This window comes from Brienomyrus brachyistius, chromosome 24 (assembly GCF_023856365.1).
Source record: "Brienomyrus brachyistius isolate T26 chromosome 24, BBRACH_0.4, whole genome shotgun sequence".
In the NCBI taxonomy this organism is placed as follows: domain Eukaryota; kingdom Metazoa; phylum Chordata; class Actinopteri; order Osteoglossiformes; family Mormyridae; genus Brienomyrus; species Brienomyrus brachyistius.
In genome coordinates, this window is record NC_064556.1 from 4,848,197 (window position 1) to 4,869,105 (window position 20,909).

Sequence of the window (20,909 nt, forward strand, 5' to 3'; positions counted from 1 at the left end):
CCCACGACGACATGGGGAGAACATGCAAACTCCACACACATGTGACCCAGGCGGAGACTCGAACCCGGGTCCCAGAGGTGTGAGGCAACAGTGCTAATCACTGCACCACCATGCCGCCCCCCCGCCGTGTCACTCACCAATTCAAAACATATCATTGGTTGATGATAAGGTTGATCCCCCCTGTACCTCCCATCTTAAAAAAATCTTAGAGTTGCCTTTGGTGTGAACTGGGGTTGAAAATCTCATTGCTTCACTGTCAAGGCAGACCAAATAATCCAGAGAGGCCAACATTTACTGAAGACAGGTTCCAATAGCGGTATGGTGGCAGTGAGCAATTAGCAGATATTTATTTACTAAGTAGTATAGTCAGAAAGCACCTTCCGGATTTTGTTGCAGGATATCAGAACTAACCGCTCGGACAAATGAGTTTAAAATGCGCTGTTAAACAGGGCCAAGGGGGGGCTCCAGGAAATGGAAACGGATCACCGGCTTTGGCCATCTGCTGCCCCCTTCCTTTGGTTCTGTTAACCACTTTCAATTTTGACGCCGAACGTAATGGCAAATTTATTTTAGTGCAAGCTATTCGCATAATGACCTTGTAGACTCCGACGTGCTTCAGCCGCCCCATTGTCTGTGTTCATCGATCTGTGTGATTCAGCTACAGGGACTGCAGCCTAAGGATCCATCAGCATCCCTCCCCTCTCAGATTACAGATGCCCACAGTTTACAGGTCAGATGTTCGGCAGGACGAATCTGGAGCCGCCGTGACTAACAAGCAGAGCGGCGCACTGAGCGTGTGCGAACACTCAGACTGTGTTCCATTCAGGGCTTATTCATGGAATGCCGAATGACGCATCCAACCACTGGCATCCCCGTTCTTACAGATCTTAAGTGTGCGTCTCCTCTGCAGCGGATTTAATCCCTGCGTTCTCTCTCCACCCTCCAACGCTTTTTGCATAGCTGGCATAAATATCCGGCGCACTCTCCGTTTCAGTGGATACGTCGATACACAAATGAATTGCATATAGGGATATTAAAAAACGTGTTCATACGCGACGCATTGTGGAAGAGGAAGGCAGGAGAGGGAGACGTCCAGTGGGCGCTAGAACATCCCCAAACTTGCATGAATCCAAAGTCTCCCGGGAGCATGAGCCAAATAAACTATGACTCAGATAGAGCCCAAAGATTCAGAGCCGCTGTTGCATGAGAGAAGCAAACGCTGGAGCTCTGCCTACACAGGGGCAGTATTTTAAGTTGTGGGGAAGACACAAAAAACCCCATTCTCCTGTGGTTTTTTTTTTTACCTTGTCCCTTGCTATATAAAGCACGAGAGAGCCTCAGTAAAACATAAAAACAGCCCCTGAAGCTGAATACAGGGAGAGCGAATTGCAGTGCCTTTTCGGATCAGGCACGGCACGCCAGCGGAGAAGCATAGCTCTCGCTATGCAAATGAAGTGCCCCGTTATTATTTATTAATATGGAACAGCTATAATAAGAAGCCATCCTCAGTCTATACACTTCCCAGCTTCCCTTGTCAACAACTTAGGTTGGGAGTCACTGACAGGAATTTTTTAATATGGTAGCGGCTAATTTTATGGTATTCTTGCCACACACTATTACCCCGTGTAACAAGTCAGCAATTAGGACACAATCACCGAGGTCTCTGATATGCTGGGGTGAAACTACAGCGTTGGGAAATGGCCTGCGCGTTTCCTCCCCCCATTGAGCATGGCATGCACACAAGAAGGTTCCCAAGGCTTCGCCGGAGATCAGGCTGCTCCTCTTATGGGAGGCGGGTGCCCGGGATGCGAGGCAGAGGGAGCTCCCTGTAACATCAGCGCTGTGCTGAGATGGGTCCACCGGGACAATAAACGGCGCATAATTTAGCACTCGGATTCGTTGTCGTGGATGTTTGGGACGTTAGCGGCAGCCTTATAAAGAAAAGGAGTCTGTTTATCGTCGCCATTTGTGCAGCTTCAGATGTAGCTATTTGTGGAGGGGCCTGTGCACGTCATTGGTCTAATAGCCAATCAGATCCCAGAGCTGGCAGAGTGATTTCACCATTGGTTCCTTGAGGAAGGCCTTTTACCCTTAGCTGCTCCTGCATTCACAAAAAAAATGCATGTTGCTTTAAAAAAATGTCTGCTTAATAAATGAAATGCTAATGCAAGTCAGAAGAATGAGTTCCTCTTATGTGTAAAGGTCTAGCTGCCCCCCCCTCCCCTCCCCCGCCCCCCAAGTCACGGACAGGAGTGCATTGTGTTAAGTGGCCATTGGGAGTCTACACACTGTGAAATATGGTGGCAGTTTGAAAGAGAAGCTACTTCTGATTCAATTGCCTGTCTTGATTGGCCCCATTCTGCCGATCCTATAAAGTACAAGAGCGGAACCTAAGCAGTAGTTTCAAAACATTACCAGTCAAGTGCCGAGTCTAAGAGCGGTAGCAGGTAGTTGGACTGAACTAGTAAAATCATGGTAATTCAGCCAGAGGTAACTCATTTACAAGTTCTATGGAATCCTCTGCCTGTGGGCTGACACTGTAGGACAAGGCTAGACCCAGCTTATACTCACTTGATGCCTGCAAGAAGACCATTACTCAGATAACGCTCACATGTTAATTTGCAGTTAATGTGACGAAGATCCAAATCAGCGTGAGCTCAGCAAACACCATCCTCTCCCTCGAGAGATCCGGAGAGCTGTGTAGATCATCGCTGTAGAGACAGAGAGGCTGGAGGGTGGAGCAGAGTGCAGCGGAAAGATTTCAGGAGCCTCTGAGCCAGCCGAGTGTGCATGCATGCATGTGCATGCGTGTCAGCCACTGTAGCACCCGCAGACGGCGCAGTGCGGCATCCCTGCTGCACCGAATCCTCTGCACATCTTTGCTAATTATAACCGGCCTTTTGAAATGCAGATCTTTCCGAACACGTCCGGGATTAGGATTAGCATTCCATCAGCATTCCGATTGTTCCGCGAAGATTACACTACGCTAAACCATTTAGACTCAATCGAAGGGAAGAGATATCTATATATTTACCATTCGTGTGTCTGTGTGCGATTGCCTTGTCATTGTACAAAATATATATTTGACATCATCACACGTGGTGATAATGTAGCCGTGCCCTGTTACATAAGCCCAGTAGGAGCTGTATCTTTCATGGCATGAATAAACACACACTCACCGTTTTAGAAGGACTAACCTAATTTTCAGAATGCCCAGAGACAGCTATCCCCTCTAAACTGAGTCCAACGGAGACAAAACCAAATGCATCACACGTGCGGAACGTCACATCAGTACCAGAACCGGATCCAGGCTGTACGCAGGGAAGCAACGTCAAACTTCCTGTTACATATACAATTAATTATGTCGAGCGAGGGAGAGGTATTGGTCTTGAGGTAAGGTTAAAAAAAAATACAACAGGCAAGCTAGACTGTGGTGGAAACTGGACTTGTTTCCATGGCGACGCAATTACGCAACCGGGACCTTCAGCTGACAAGACACGGCTGGCTAATGACAGCCTGTCAGCAGGGGTGAGGGGTCACCGGACGTCAGGCCAAACCCACGATTCTCGGGCCCCCTGCCGCTGCATCAGGGCTGCAACATACCGTCAGAGCTTTATCCCAGGGGAATTTTCCTACAGCCTGTGCATTCTACCTGAAATAGCAGCTCGGCATTCATCACTATCCAGTGACCTACATCAGAATGTTGTTTTTTTAAATCCTTAGATTCTCAGTGCACAGCCGTCACTAGAGAGCAGCTCAGACGGGAACGAGAAGACGATATTTGCTAAAGTCTTTTTAATGACGTGGTTTCGTCAATCTCTGTCCCAGAACATGAAACACAAGTTCTTTAGTAAAAAGACCAGATTACAGCGGGTTGGGTTTTTATTTTTGATGTGCCTGCAGGGAACGGAATATTTCTGCGATTACTTTACTCATGATTTTCCCTAATTCTTTTTTTTCTATTTTGCCTTATAAGGACTGAGAGTTCTCGCATAACTCCTGGCAGTAACGTGATCCTCGTATCATTTAATTACTGTGCGAAGTAAATACACACTCAAACAGCTGTTCCGTTGGCAACGCCAAGGATGATTTAAAATTGTCGTAAAGCCCTATTTGATTAAATAAACGTCCCCAAGGCTCACAGCGGCAGCAAAAAGCAAAACGATCAAAAAAAGAACTATTAGAGAGGAGACTTTTGTGATCGATATTTAGACCAGTATTTCCCAATCCAATCCTCAGGGACCTACAATCGGCCCATATTTTTGCTCTCTCTGACCGCTATCTGTGGGGCCCCGAGGACCCGATTGCGAAAAACTGATTTAGACTATTCTATCCTAACAGAGTATTCCATTTCGGTTAGCTATTGTGATCTCACAAGCACATTATTGACCTGAACTGTTGTGGTTTAGGTGTACCACACAGATCCAGCCTAGACTCTTCTAAAATCAGTGATCAGTGATCTCATGCATAGTCGACACATATACCTGCCGAAATAAGCGTCATTTCATATCCTGGTTGTCCTTCAGTCGTCACCCTGTGAGAATTTGAGGTGTGTGGCTGAAAAGCGTAGGGACGTTGCGCTTGTGAGCAAAAGATTGCTTGTCTGAATCCCAGAGTCAGCAGACTGATGATGCTTTTGGGTCCCTGACCAAGACCCTAATCGCCGCCCAGCTCCAGGGAAGTTGTGTGCTGGCTGCCCCTGTATATATGTCTTGTATGGTAGGGAAAAAAGACAATTCTGCCACGGGGATCAATAAAGCGTCTTTATCCTGTGCAGTCCACCCATGGTGACTTTCTTTTTGAAGTGGAATTAAATTCCCTACAAATTAAAGGGACCTTCAAATTCATTCCGAACTAGATAACAATGTATGTCTTAAGTGGTGGTGCGGGGGGGTGGAGGGTACTCCACAGTTTGGGTTCGAGCCATTACACACAAACTGTCACCCACTGAACAAGCGGCGTCTGTGGAAAGGCGGCAGACCTCGCGGCAGAGCCCGGCGTTATTAATAGTGCAGTTTAATGTGACGTGACGGCAGCATCGCTGGCTAAGTCTAATAAGTGTATTAACCTGCAGCTTCTTCTCTGCCAGGAGCTTCCCGTCACGCGGGATCTCTGTTAATGCTGCAGTAATAAGGACAAATGTTCCTACAAAGACCCTTGTGGACATTCCTCACGTTTCGGCCATTACAAAGCAGGGGGGGGCAACACGTGCATCACCGCACTGCAGGTGTGTTTGGTGGGGGAGGGTCTGGGTTACTGACACTGGCCCGTATACGTGTGTATGGTAGCTGAACCAGAAAGCAGCTGAGCTGTCCTCCCCCATGGGATTAAGACCGTTAGTGTTCTAAGAATGCAGCTGCGGGTTGCCGGCTGTTCAGGCAGTCCTGAAAGATTGCCGGATTCAAATCAGCAGGGAGTCTTCCGTGACACCCCACAATAGTTCCCTGGAATTAATCCACGCTGTAACATATGCCATGGTACAATTCCTTGGTACCCTGTTGTGAGACCTTGCTGTTGCACCCAGCCATAGTTCACTTCCTTGGTACCCTGCCGAGGTTCCTCACTTTGAGACCTTGCCATACCACCCAGCCGTGGTTCTCTTCTTTGGTACCCTGCTGAGGTTCCTTGCCGTGAGACCTTGCCATACCACCTAGCCGTGGTTCTCTTCTTTGGTACCCTGCTGTGGTTCCTCGCTGTGAGGCCATGCCAAACCACCGAGCCGTGGTTCCCTTCCTTGGTACCCTGCTGTGGTTCCTTGCCGTGAGACCTTGCCATACCGCCCAGCCGTGGTTCTCTTCTTTGGTACCCTGCTGTGGTTCCTCGCTGTGAGGCCATGCCAAACCACCCAGCCGTGGTTCCCTTCCTTGGTACCCTGCTGTGGTTCCTTGCCGTGAGACCTTGCCATACCGCCCAGCCGTGGTTCCCTTCTTTGGTACCCTGCTGTGGTTCCTTGCCGTGAGACCTTGCCATACCACCCAGCCGTGGTTCCCTTCTTTGGTACCCTGCTGTGGTTCCTCGCTGTGAGACTATGCCATACCACCCAGCCGTGGTTCCCTTCTTTGGTACCCTGCCGAGGTTCCTCACTTTGAGACCTTGCCATATCGCCCAGCCGTGGTTCCCTTCTTTGATACCCTGCTGTGGTTCCTTGCCGTGAGACCTTGCCATACCACCCAGCCGTGGTTCCCTTCTTTGGTACCCTGCTGTGGTTCCTCGCTGTGAGACCATGCCATACCACCCAGCCGTGGTTCCCTTCTTTGGTACCCTGCTGTGGTTCCTCGCTGTGAGACTATGCCATACCACCCAGCCATGGTTCAGTTCTTTGGTACCCTGCTGTGGTTCCTCGCTGTAAGACTATGCCATACCACCCAGCCATGGTTCACTTCTTTGGTACCCTGCTGTGGTTCCTCGCTGTAAGACTATGCCATACCACCCAACAATGGTTTCTTTTCAAATTCAGTCCTACTATTTTTTTTTATTTTTTTTTTTATACACAAATCACTTAATGGCTCTGGACCAAAATACTTTTCTGAGAGTTCAAACCCGACTGGCCTCTTAGATCACTAGGGATGGGTCGGCTAGTAGTACCTAGACATAAATCCAAACACGGTGAGGCAGAATTGAGCTACTATGTTACCCAAAACTGGAACAAACTCCCCAAAGATGTTACATGTGGCCCAGCTGTAGCCATTTTTAATTCCAAACTGAAAACCCACCTGTTCTCCTGAGCCTTTGATTAGTGTCTCAGGTTAAGTCCTGCATTTTTCTCTTTTACGTATTCTAAAGTTTATCTGTTGTACTAAAAGTGAAACTTGCCCTACCTCGATGTAAGTCTCCTGTGTTACACTTCATCGGTCCCCTTGACCTGTTAGTCACAAGTCAAACTTCCAAATGTACGAGATGACCTGTAGCTATTTGACAGAGTGTGTGTGTGTGTGTTTTTTTTTCTTTCGAGAACCTCTCCTTCTCATGTTCTCTCCTCGTTCCCTCCTTCAGGTGACTACGTGGTCCTGACTGTCTTCTTCGAGCTGAGCAGACGGATGGGCTACTTCACCATTCAGACCTACATCCCCTGCACCCTCATCGTCGTCCTGTCCTGGGTGTCCTTCTGGATTAACAAGGACGCCGTGCCTGCAAGGACCTCCTTAGGTAAAAGCCATCTGCCAGGCCAACACATCCTTCACTGACGACCCAAACGCAGGCAAAACCGTATGGAGCCCATTGGAAGTCAGTAACACTTTATTAATTTTTGTTTTCTTCTTCAACAAGTCCAGACCGTCCACAGTAGGAGCTGGTCTCTAGCTGGAAACTAAGATCTGATAGCTTTTAATGCATTCAGCCTTGAATTAACTCTCACTGATACGTAGTCGTCTTTAGCCTGTGATATGCCATAATTATCTAAGCCTTGCTCCACGTATAGCCAAAACCAAAATGAGTCATTTTAAAGACTTTGCATCTTTCTGGAAACTGCCCACTTTTATGGAATCGGAGCTCAGGTTGTCAATTCCTTCGGTGGTGTTTTGTCAGCTGTGTAGAAGCCTATAAAGCCAATAATGTAATAACGGCCAATAACGTGACACAGTCCCTGAACCAAAAATATACCAACTTTTTGTTGATTATCAAGTTTTATTACATTAACAATGGAGAAATGTATTATGTTGCTGCCAAGCTATTTTACATTATTGGTAGTTACTGCATTGTTACACCCTGTGAGGCACTATGGCTCCGTAAACCAGCACACGGTATCATAAAACCCAAAGGTCTCATCGCTTGTTATGTATTTTTTTATTCTACAAACTCAGCAACAAAATTTACTATCTTTTTTTTTTCTTTAAAAAAGTAAACAGAGTTGCACTTCCTGACTGCTGACATTAACGAAGATTAAAATTTGCTTTGTTTCCATTTAAAAGATGTTAGGGAGATGAATGCCTGGTGGCAGCTGGAAGGATTAAAAGTCTGTGATGGGTGTGTGTGTGTGTGTATATGTATATATTTTTAATCTTGAGTATTTATTTATTTTTTTTGAGAATGTGGGGTATTACGACGATTAAATATAGAGATAATTTAGCATTCGCTCCTTTTGTATTTAGGTCCAAGGTCTGCGTACTGTAACACAGCATGATGAATGGCATGCGGAGAAAGAGAAGGGATTTGGCTTTGGTGTCCGTGCAGTCCGTGTAATTTATTTAAGGGCCTCTTCTCGTGTATTGTCACTTTCTGTGGTCATCCCGTCCCCCACGGTGCAGAACACAGCACGCCAGATGGTGCCGAGTAATGTCTGTTGGACCGCTCTCAAGTGTACACAAACGGGCGGCGAGGAGAGACTCAGCCTATTGGTCGACTCTCTCTCCCTTGGAATCGAGATCATAGCTCACGCCCTCCTGCCCCAGCGGATGATTCATCTGCGATTTAACCGTTTGCCGCCCGCCGTTCTCTGGTCGAACTCCTCGGGCGTCAGGTCCATCCTGCCAGTAATCGTTCCTTGGCAGGGTCGGCCTCATTCAGCGGGACGGTGTCTTCGAAATCGATAATGCCACTCGCTCGTTCACGGGAGGATCACTTCTAACCGATATCTTGAGTTGCATTCGTGTCTTCTCTAGAATTTTTTGGGTGGGCGGGGCATAAGAGGGGCCAAAATTAATATACAGAGGGGAAACCTTATCATTAGCCAATGATATGTTTTGAACTGGTGAGTAACAGGGGAGGGGGCACACCGGGGGGGTTCAGTTTTGCCAGTTCCCCTTGGTAGCCCTGCCTCTGTTGCTGCCAAAGACTCTGCATGTCTCCTCTGTCATATATGTCCCTGATGGACCCCTAGAAGGCTCCGCACTTTGTTCCCTCTTTGCCCCTCGATGCATCCCCCCTGCCCCCCCGTAGGTATCACCACGGTGCTTACCATGACGACTCTGAGCACCATCGCCAGGAAGTCTCTACCCAAGGTGTCCTACGTGACGGCCATGGACCTCTTCGTGTCCGTCTGCTTCATCTTCGTGTTCGCGGCCCTCATCGAATACGGCACGCTCCACTACTTTGTGAGCAACCGGAAGCCGAGCCAAAAAAAGGACAAGAAGAAGAAGAACCCGGTAAGCACCCGACCGAAATCACTCGTTACCTCACCAACGCATGCTGAGGTACCATCATGGTGGCATTCGTCTCTGTTAACAGAAGTGTACAGATTACATCATCTATCTCTATTAAGCAAAACATGCTGATGTAATGATTATATTTGTGTATACTATGAATATTTTTAGCAGGACACATATAAACCAAAATGTAAAATAAACTTGCCCTTGAGACTGAGAAGTTCTCTTTTCTAGAATAAAGACGGGAAGATTATGTTTTGTTGTTGTTTGAACAAAACAGTATGGAACCCTTTTTTATGCAGTTTGTAGGTTTATGTTGCTTATTATCGTACTAGACTCATACCACACAGAGAATAAAATGCTCTCCTTCTTTTGGGGTTTTTAATGAAGGATTTGGTATATCAAATCAGCACCCCTGTAGGGAACTCCCAGTTCTCTCCCGCCTTCCAAAGTGTCGGAATTTCAAGGAACGTCGCGTAACTGTGGAGCTGTGTCTTGCCCTTCTGACCTCTGTACATCTCGCATACAATGTCGAGCTGCCTTGGAGGTAAAGTTATCCCTTTTCGGGTCTCCTCCAGTTTTGCCAGATTCCAGGACGAACGTCACTCCTGTTCAATTGGGGTTTTGTAGCGAGCAGAGATTAGGGACCCTGAATCTGTCACAGATTGACAGTTCGGCGTTTGACACTATTCCCTTTACTGAGCTGCAGAGCCTCTGAGTTAAACATTTGGGCCGTTTTTTTTTTTTTTTTTTGCCTGGGCGCTCAAAGCTGCAGTGTGTCTCAGTGCAGTTAGATACAGGACTCTGTACAGGCGAACGCAGTGCAGCTTATCCGCCCGCTATGTAAATGCCAGTGACGCCGAAACAGGGAGAACGAGGGTTAAAAAGCCGTAACTCACAGAAGAGTGTGCTCATTTCTCGACAGCATTTCTGAGCTGCCGGAAACATGCATATCTCAGCTTTTTTTTTATATTAGCTAAAAACATGCAGCCGCTGATGGCCGGATACCTGCACAGTTCTGGTATTAAAAAAAATATCTTAAAGCAATCTAATCAAAATGTTAAAATGTTAATTATGAAATGCTCTTGCTTTCATCGGAATGAACTGGAATTGCATTTTTTTTCTATGAAATGCCTAAAATGTATATTGTTAATGCATGATTATATAACTGTGTCTCAGTACCCTTCAGGTGTCTCACATTATTATGGTTAAATGTATTTATGCATATGTTATGCCTATATTTGTTAAATAATACATTTTAATATGGTATACGAATAGCGATGGAAATGCAGCGGAAAAGTGAAAATTGTGAGACGGCGAAAAGGTAAGAAGAAACGTTCAGTCAAATGAAAAATTAAACCGCGGGCCGATTCATAAATAAACATGAGCAGCGAAACCGCCACCTTCAATGGAGTTCGCGAAAAATTAAAAATAGACGCTGTGAAATATGCAGGGAAGGTTGGCGGCTTTTACACCTTAGCCACGAGGCAGCAGAGTACGACGCGGCACTAAGGGCTCGTCTCTTAACCGTTCGGGTTCCCCTTCCGGCACAATGGCGAGTGTCGCAGGGAAGAAAAAGGCGGCGGCTCTGGGTTTACGCTAATCCCTCAACAAGTGCAGAAAGGATGCGGCAGCAGCAGCGGAGAAGCGGGCCAACATGTGGCTGAATTAGTCCCGGAATCTCTTACCGTAAAAAAATGCGGTCAGATAAGGAAGTCGCATCAAATCCTGCGAAATGCCTCCAGAAGGGACTAATGCAGTGAAAAATGAAGTGAAAAGAGGCTGGAGTGTACAAGTTTTACCCGAGGAGACAAACCTATGCTTATTTAGCAGATGCTTATACCCAGAGCCGGGCACAATTGCAAGAACTGGATCAGATGGTCTTTAGACACATTGGGGGGGGGGGTTTAATAGCCTTGATGTTTCATCGGGGAAATCATTCTGCCAAGTCTGGGATTTGAACTAGCAACCTTCTGATCGTAGGCACAGAGTTTTAACCAAATCAGTTACACAAAGCATTGTTGGAGATTTATGAAAAGGGTGGTAAACCATTACTGGGGGGAGGGGTGTCTGATTTCAATGAAAATGAATGGGAACACACTTTGAATACTGATTAGTGTATGTTTATTTGGTGGGGGGGTGGGCTCTACAGCCCCCCTAAAACAGCCCTAGCAACACCCCTGCATGAAAGGACTTATAGGATAAATCATTTAACAGCCAGCTTTTGCTCTTACTTAGATCTTACATGTTTTTAAACACACACTTGGGTTTGAAGCGTAACGCGCTGGGCGTCCTCCTGCTGTCCACTCCGACATGCATTCTCCTGTGCTTTATCTCCCTCTCCTCTTGCTTTCAGTTCACTATCGGACTTCTGTGTGACTCTCCGACGTTTGTTTTCACAGTTCTTTCTTTCTTTCTTTCCTTTTTTCTTTCTTTTCTGTTGTTCTCTCTCACTTCCACGTGTCATTTGTTCCCGGTGCGGCCGTAAGCTTCTCCGGCTGTTTTCCTCAAAGGTACACCTACCCCCCCGTCTGTGTGGACGGAACCACAGCTGCATGCGTGCCCCACGCTTTGCCTCCCCAGTGACGCACGCCTGCCATGGCTCCAGTGCCACCTCTCACTCCCCCCCCCCCACCCCTATGCACACACACCAAGGACCCTCTGCCCAGATTCAGTGTACATGGATCAGACCATACACCACAGGTACGGGGGGGAGTGCACCATACACAGATATAGGGGGCGGCGTACACGGATCATACCATACACAGATACAGGGGGCGGCGTACACGGGTCATACCATACACAGGTATAGGGGGCGGCGTACACGGGTCATACCTTACACAGATATAGGGGGCGGTGTACACGGGTCATACCTTACACAGATATAGGGGGCGGTGTACACGGGTCATACCATACACAGATATAGGGGGCGGCGTACACGGATCATAGCATACTCAGATATAGGAGGCAATGTACACGGGTCATACCATACACAGATATAGGGGGCGGTGTACACGGATCATAGCATACTCAGATATAGGGGGTGTTGTACACGGATCATACCATACACAGATATAGGGGGCGGTGTACACGGGTCATTCCATACACAGATATAGGGGGTGTTGTACACGGATCATACCATACACAGATATAGGGGGCGGTGTACACGGGTCATACCTTACACAGATATAGGGGGCGGTGTACACGGGTCATACCATACACAGATATAGGGGGCGGCGTACACGGATCATAGCATACTCAGATATAGGAGGCAATGTACACGGGTCATACCATACACAGATATAGGGGGCGGTGTACACGGATCATAGCATACTCAGATATAGGAGGCAATGTACACGGATCATACCAGTCACAGATATAGTGGGCGGTGTACACGGGTCATTCCATACACAGATATAGGGGGTGTTGTACACGGATCATACCATACACAGATATAGGGGGCGGTGTACACGGGTCATACCATACACAGATATAGGGGGCGGTGTACATGGATCATACCAGTCACAGATATAGGGGGCGGTGTACACGGGTCATTCCATACACAGATATAGGGGGCGGCGTACACGGATCATACCATTCACAGATATAGGGGACGGTGTACACAGGTCATTCCATACACAGATATAGGGGGCGGTGTACACGGATCATAGCATACACAGATATAGGAGGCGGTGTACACAGGTCATTCCATACACAGATATAGGGGGCGGTGTACACGGATCATACCATTCACAGATATAGGGGACGGTGTACACAGGTCATTCCATACACAGATATAGGGGGCAGTGTACACGGATCATAGCATACACAGATATAAGGAGCAGTGTACACGAATCATACCATACACAGATATAGGGGGCGGCGTACCCGGATCATACTATTCACAGATATAGGGGGCGGTGTACATGGATCATACCATTCACAGATATAGGGGGCGGTGTACACAGGTCATTCCATACACAGATATAGGGGGCGGTGTACACGGATCATAGCATACTCAGATATAGGAGGCAATGTACACGGATCATAGCATACACAGATATAGGGGACGGTGTACACAGGTCATTCCATACACAGATATAGGGGGCGGTGTACACGGATCATACCATACACAGATATAGGGGGCGGTGTACATGGGTCATTCCATACACAGATATAGCAGGTGGTGTACACGGATCATACCATACACAGATATAGGGGGCGGTGTACACGGGTCATTCCATACACAGATATAGGGGGCGGTGTACATGGGTCATTCCATACACAGATATAGGGAGCAGCGTACACGGATCATACCATACACAGATATAGAAGGTGGTGTATTCGGATCATACCATACACAGATATAGGGGGCGGCGTACACGGATCGTACCATACACAGACATAGGAGGCAGCGTACACGGATCATACCATACACAGATATAGCAGGTGGTGTATTCGGATCATACCATACACAGATATAGGGGGCGGCGTACACGGATTATACCATACACAGATATAGCAGGTGGTGTATTCGGATCATACCATACACAGATATAGGGAGTGGCATACACGGATCATACCATACACAGATATAGGAGGCAGTGTACACGGATCATGCCATACACATATATAGGGGGCGGTGTACACGGGTCATTCCATACACAGATATAAGGGGCGGTGTACATGGGTCATTCCATACACAGATATTGGGAGCAGCGTACACGGATCGTACCATACTCAGATATAGGAGGTGGCGTACACGGATCATACCATACACAGATATAGCAGGTGGTGTATTCGGATCATACCATACACAGATATAGGGGGCGTCGTACACGGATCGTACCATACACAGACATAGGAGGCGGCGTACACGGATCATACCATACACAGATATAGCAGGTGGTGTATTCGGATCATACCATACACAGATATAGGGGGCGGCGTACACGGATCGTACCATACACAGATATAGGAGGCGGCGTACACGGATCATACCATACACAGATATAGGAGGCAGTGTACACGGATCATGCCATACACATATATAGCAGGTGGTGTACACGGATCATACCATACACAGATACAGGGGGCGGTGTACACGGATCATACCATACACAGATATAGGAGGCGGTGTACACAGATCATAGCATACACAGATATAGGAGGCGGTTTACACAGATCGTACCATACACAGATATAGGGAGCGGTGTACACGGATCGTACCATACACAGATATAGGAGGCGGTGTACACGGATCATAGCATACACAGATATAGGAGGCGGTGTACACAGATCATAGCATACACAGATATAGGGGGTGGTGTACACGGATCGTACCATACACAGATCCATAATTTTTCTAGTATACCAATGGTTCTGTTTATGGGGTGACAAACCCCAGCACAGCCCTATCCTACTATATCACCGTAACTGGCTGAAATGGACACCCACCACTCCGCGCTGCCCCACGTCAGATATAAATTCTGCATGCATAAAAGCCACAGCATTAAGCCAGACCCTGGTGTAAATACAGAATTATCCGGACATTTAAGATGCATGTTTTGTTTATTGTTCAACTTGACCTTTTTTTTTCATTGAAGATTTGCATGATCTAGTTATCAAAAATCTGAAATGGAAAATGTAACCTTGGGGTCAGTTTAAACAGGAACCTCATTTCCAGGGAGGATATTTAGTGGCCGTGGGTAATGGCCCCTTCCCAGTCCCCGCCGGTCCCTCCCAGTGAAAGGGGTCTCTGCCATCTGATTCCCCGCCCTGCTACTCGCGGCCGGCGTGTGTGTGTGCTGTCCTGCGCTTTGGCTTCCACCTGCTTCTTGCACAACCCTTTGAGAACTGTCCCACGTCAACAGCCCCCCCCCTGCGGTGGGCAGCCAAATCAGGCAGGGACTCCGGATCCCTCATCCCTCTGAGAGCCAATCAGGCCGGGGCACCACGTTTAGTTTGCGAAGGGATCCAGTATGTCTCTGTGTACTAGTGCTGGGAAAAGAGAGGACCGGGTTATGGGCATTCGGATCTCTGCTCAACAGATCAAGGAAAATCCAATGGCTGGAACCGACCACTAATATTTTCCTACTTTTGAATTTTTTTCTGGTAACTAAATCTAAAATCAGAAGAATGATCATGCCCTGCAGGAGGAGCGTTTAAGAAAGTAAACTCAGTGCAGGAAATGTTTTCAGTATTTGTCAGCAGAATGCAGTATTATCCTCTGAATCAGTCGGTGACGCAACACTTAATGCTGTGTAGTCCAATTTGATGAAGAATATCAGTCCTTTTGTCTGAAATCTCAAGCAAACACAAGTATTCTCATTGATTAGAGTTAATTTTCACACCAACGTTGTATCCAGAGTGCATAATTAAGCTGAATGTTTTTTTTTTAATTTGAATGTCACGTAAATAAATCTACTTCCGATTAAACACGATTTTTTGTGACCTTTGGTCACAAGCAAAAGTCTAAGAAAATGAAGTTGAAAAGATAGAGTTTTGCTACCTTCCATGAAAAGCTGCACATTATTTAGACACAAAGGAAAGAATCCAATGTGAAAATAAATACCCAGTTATGTGGTAAATGTTGTAATGAAATCATGATGACTTTCCCAGCACTAGCATCATCTAATAGCTAAATAACGATATAACAACAAATATAGATAAATCTGTCAAATTCATCGTGGGCTTTTCCCGAAGGGGGAAACTTGCATCCTTTGTTTGAAAGTGAACAATCCGTTTGCAGGCTGCCAGGTGCTCAACTTGGATTTGCTTGGGCATAGTTTAGTTGTACTTTGTTTTGTTTTACTCACTGGCAAGAAAAGGTGCGATAATCTTGCAAAGAATGTGACAATACTAACCAGCCACCCTGAGTCCCCCCCCCCCCCCCCCCCGCCCCTCCCAGGCATTGGCCGCTGACTCTGTGCTCTCTCCCTGGCAAAAAATGCAGACCCCCACAGTAGACATCCGCCCTCGGTCTGCCACGGCCATCCAGATGAACAACGCAGCTCACGTGCAGGAGCGCGACGAGGAGTACGGCTACGAGTGCCTCGACGGCAAGGACTGCACCAGCTTCTTCTGCTGCTTCGAGGACTGCCGCTCGGGTGCCTGGAGGCACGGCCGGTTGCACATCCGCATCGCCAAAATAGACTCATACGCTCGCATCTTTTTCCCGACCGCCTTTGGCCTCTTCAACCTCGTCTACTGGGTGTCCTATCTCTATCTCTAAATCTCGCGCACGTAGCTGGCCTTAACATATGCCGAAAAAGACCGTACGTTTCCGCGCTCCTTAAAAATCCAACGCTTCGCAGTCCGTTTCCATTTTGGTTCACGTGTTTGTTATCGACACTTGTTTGCCGTTGTTTTAAAAAATGAAGCATCTGGTTCGAGAGAAAGTTGTAGCAAAACTTGATGGAAGAGCGAGGGATGATATCACTCGATGCCTTGAAATGCAGAGAGGTTTTTTCTCCCTTCCCGAACAAACGTTATATAATTTCTCCACAGTTTCATTGTTGCCATGGCTCTGTTTAGTCGGATGAGTTAGCAAGGTGGCAGTGTAAATGGGGGGCGTCACCCCGTGTGACCGTCATTCTGCAGGATAGTTGCTGTCTGAAGAATCTTTGCTGTTCGGAGGCGTTTTGGCTATTTATTTATGCATATTTTTTTTTATTTTATCCCGCCAATCGCACTCAGATTTAGATTTTAAATTCCGAATCGAAAAATTCCACCATAAATTGACAATTTTTTTTTTATTATTCTGAATATCTGCTTTTTACCTTTCATCACATATGTTAATTTATCCATCCATCCATCTTTATGCTGCCTCTCTCAATGAGGGTTATGGTCACATGTTTTGTCAAAATGTCATGAATCCAGAATGCAAATTAGGCACGACTTAAGCAGCATAGATTAATAAACAGTGATTATGAACCAATGGTTAGATTTCTCAGTCAAAGGTGTGTAAGAAAGAGGAATCCTTTTTTAACGAATCATCAGGTCTACAGTCAACTGTATACAAACTGTATATATTTTAATATTGACTATGTTGTAGTGGTTTGTTTAACGCATGCATCTATGAGGCCAAAAACAAACTAACTTATCAAGGTCTTCTACCGACGTCTGTGGAAACAAGAGGAAACGTTGCACAAGAAACATAAGTAGAACATTTTACTGAAAAGCATCAGAGAAGAAACATTAAGTTTCCCATAAACTTGAAACCAATTGCCTTTGATGCGTTAATAGTATTCTTTCTTTTTCATTATTCCGGAATGCGAGAAAACTGACTTCAGTCCTTTATAAAGGATGGTTGGTATTGAAAATGAAACTGTAAATGATCCTACAGGTAGGGAAATTGTAGTATTTAATAATGTCTTTGATAAATACTATATTTTATATCAATATTTTAGCCAATTTTGTCATCACACAATTTTTTTTATGTCATTTTCCATTATTACCAAGCAGCTCTGAAAAAACGGACAGTTACGCAACATAAATGTTTTCCTGGGAGTTTAATTATAAGTGCACCATTTAAATTAAAAAAACATGGTTGAAAATCAATGCGACGCATAATGACGGGGACGTCCAATAAGAGAGGAGTGCCAGCATGACCAAAGATGCTGTTAAGAAAGGAAAGATACAGAACTGCTATTGGTTGGTGGCAATACATACAGAACTACTATTGGATGGTAACAAAACATACCAAACTGCTATTGGTTGGTGACAGTGGTTAGGATGGTGGACCGGACCATGTGGTATAAAAACAGGAAACGTGGGATGAATCTGAATATGCTTATTTGAGCATACTTGTGTTCTCATGTACCCCTTATTACGTCATTTTCCATTGCCTGAAGACCAGGTCCTATACTAAGAGCAGAAGCATAGAGGATGGTAAAATTCCCCGGATGTTATCCTTGCCTTGCCCCAAATATCAAGGATACATGTGTGGCATTCCTCACCAAATGAGACCAATCCCATGATTCATTGATCCCCAAGTTTGTTCTTGGAAAGCGAGTTAGCAAGTCCAGTCTTGCCAAGATCACAAGTACGGTCTTGGTATTGAGATTCACCCTTGGCGTTTACTTGGGGGAAAACAGGAAGTGGCCCTTTTTGCAGAGGAATGAAACGGAGTCGGAAAAGGCATGAAGGTTTGTCTGGGGACATGGAACAAGTCTGCAATCAGGAGGATTGTCGCTTCTTTCAGGTTTCATGGGGCGGCTGGGCTATCTATTTGTACGTGTTGCAAGGAACAATGGACAGGTGGAATTATTTAGCACAAACCTGGTTAGCAGGTCTGCCTTCCTAAAACACCCAACGCACTTCGGACAGACAGCTAATGCATTTTTTTTTTGTTCAGTTTTGTTCAACCGGGTGTGTTTCCATTGTTTGTTTACATATATATGCCCCCAATTAAAAGACAAACCGTATAAGCTATATAGGCAATTAACCTGTATTCCCACTGAGGAAAACTCAAAACAAAAACAAACAAACAAAAAAAAGATTGGCTAGGCTGGAGGGAAAAATGGACAGTCTGTGACAATTTATTTTTTGTTTGTTTTGCTTTTTTAATTTTTTTATTGCTTTCATCAGTATAGCTTTAAATATGTTGTTATATCGCTTCATTGTGTAGTACGTGCAGCATGGGAATGACCAAACAAAATCGATCAGACTATCTTACTCTTACCAGTTTGGCATGGTACACTCTTTGAAGCAACCAGGTTTCTGCTGTAAATCCGTGTGTATTTTTACGTGTCATGTTCATGTAATTCTTGAGAATGTTATTCTGCATAAAGAATTCAATCAAGAATCGAACAGGCCAATCGCAACATGCAGTACGAGTATGTTTCATTACATTTTATATACCCAGTTACTAAATTTGAAACAAAAACTGTCCTAGTCAGTTAATCATATCGACGAGGTTTTGACTTACAGTGTGAGTGAAGTGATCCTGTTACGTTGTACTTTTCGGCACCGTTCGTCAGTGTTACAGTGTTTCTTTGTTTCGACAACTACTGTGTGCTTCTTCAAGCACGGAGCCCTTTTCTCACACCATGTCACTTTGTTTTTTATGACAATATCGAGAATGAGAGGTAATAGCAGCTTTAGGAACCAATGGGAGATGTATTCGAGTGGAGTTTGTATATAATTCCGATGTCATACTCTCCCATCGCTTGCAATAGACCAAGTTTTTCCCTTCTGGTCTCCCCGTCACCTCACTTCTTACCACGTTAATCCACGGCTGTATTAGGCGTCACGTTGAAATCGCCAAGCTTTGTCTTTGTACAAGTTGTTTTGTCTGAAGTGAATATGTGTTTTCATATCACAAAGAAGGAACACATGATAAATTTCAGTCATCGTTGTTTTTAACGCTAAATGTAGGGGAATGTAAATGTATAACAGATATTAAAGTGCCAAATTCAAATGCAAATTGATAGTAATATTCGCTTATGCAATTAAAACACTATGATGATCTAAATTACATCTTGTTTAAATGCATTTATTGGTCAAAATAAGCTAAGCTAGCATTTTTTGACTGACAAATGTAATAACCGACAAAATGCAAGACATTGTGTTAAAACTCGTGAATAATAATTAACCATTAATGTTTTAAGTGGATTTCTTCCAGAATGTTAAGCTAGTTTGTACCAATTTCGATAAATTCCCTTTTGAATAATGCTTGAATATTACGATACCTTCAATAAATGGCAAAAATGAAAAATATTTTGGCATTTAAAATTGCGGAAATTTAACATATCAGACTTCCTACATATAAATCCAGTCCTTTGGCTTATGTCATAAAAATCAACACAGATAAGGGAAAGGCATAAAATACTACTACAGGGACAATGTGAATTATTTATATGCTACATTTAGCTGTCAGACATGTAGACAGATCATCTACACCAGTACATCAGATGCTCAAGGATCATGAAATGACCAGGGCACAAAAAGGAGTATATTTGAAATGGACCCTACATGTGGATCGCATGTAAATAATAGTTATATTTTCTGACATCAGACAGTAATACAGTGTGTCACACTTGGGCTCAGTAAATGATCGCCAACAACTGGAGGATGACTGATCTGGATAATTATTCACCTGCTGTGTCTCCAAGCTTGGGTGTGGTACAGAGATCCCCATAGATACTAGTTCAGGTGTTCACTGTATGTACGACAGATAACCCTTTTCATAAAGGAACTGCATACAGTTGTGGAATTTTACAATAAAAAATTTCTGCATTCAATGACAATGTTTATTTTATTTTTTTCTTATTCTTATAAGGGTTTAATCGGGTTCTTTTTGATACACGCTACCAGTCAAAAGTTTTTGCACGCAAATGGTTTTTACCACGTTTTCATTTATTTCATAAATCGCAGATTCTTTATTCTTGTTTAGCTTTGGGAAGTTGAGTGAACAACTATAAATGAAAATATATGTCAAATAAAATAGGTTTGTTTTATAACATGGAAAGAGTAACATGTGCATGTCTGAAGCCCTATTAACTGGCTGTGTGGTGATGGAATAGTCAGATTCCAGGTCGTCCTTTAACTTTAAACGCACTAGTTTCCTGGTTCATCCCATGAAACAGAGCAGTATTTAATGTCTCTTGTAGTAAGAATGCCTCAAATTTTCTCTGTTATAACTGCTAGAGGGGGTTACTTAGATGAATGAAAGATGTGACATTTTCTTGCTAAGAAAGGTAATCAAATGGTGAACATACTGTAAATCTATTAGTAAAGAATATTGATTGTATTTTTAGTAAATGTTATGTAAGTAACATACAAATGAAGAAAATCTCATCCATCCATCCATCCATTTTCCAAACC

General features: G+C 45.0%; 1 protein-coding gene across 2 annotated transcripts in view; it reads left to right on the forward strand.

Moving 5' to 3' along the window:
• gabrg2 (gamma-aminobutyric acid type A receptor subunit gamma2) overlaps positions 1 to 20,326 on the forward strand; it is a 42,679-nt gene extending 22,353 nt beyond the window's left edge. The window contains exons 7-10 of one of the 2 annotated variants that reach the window (XM_048995427.1): positions 6,994 to 7,146; positions 8,875 to 9,080; positions 11,570 to 11,593; positions 16,036 to 20,326. In XM_048995427.1, the coding sequence (XP_048851384.1) occupies positions 6,994 to 7,146; positions 8,875 to 9,080; positions 11,570 to 11,593; positions 16,036 to 16,314 (662 nt within the window). In that variant the 3' untranslated portion in view covers positions 16,315 to 20,326. The remainder of the gene's footprint in view (positions 1 to 6,993; positions 7,147 to 8,874; positions 9,081 to 11,569; positions 11,594 to 16,035) is intronic. The other variant, XM_048995428.1, reaches the window with a different exon arrangement.
• The last annotated feature ends 583 nt before the right edge of the window (positions 20,327 to 20,909 follow it).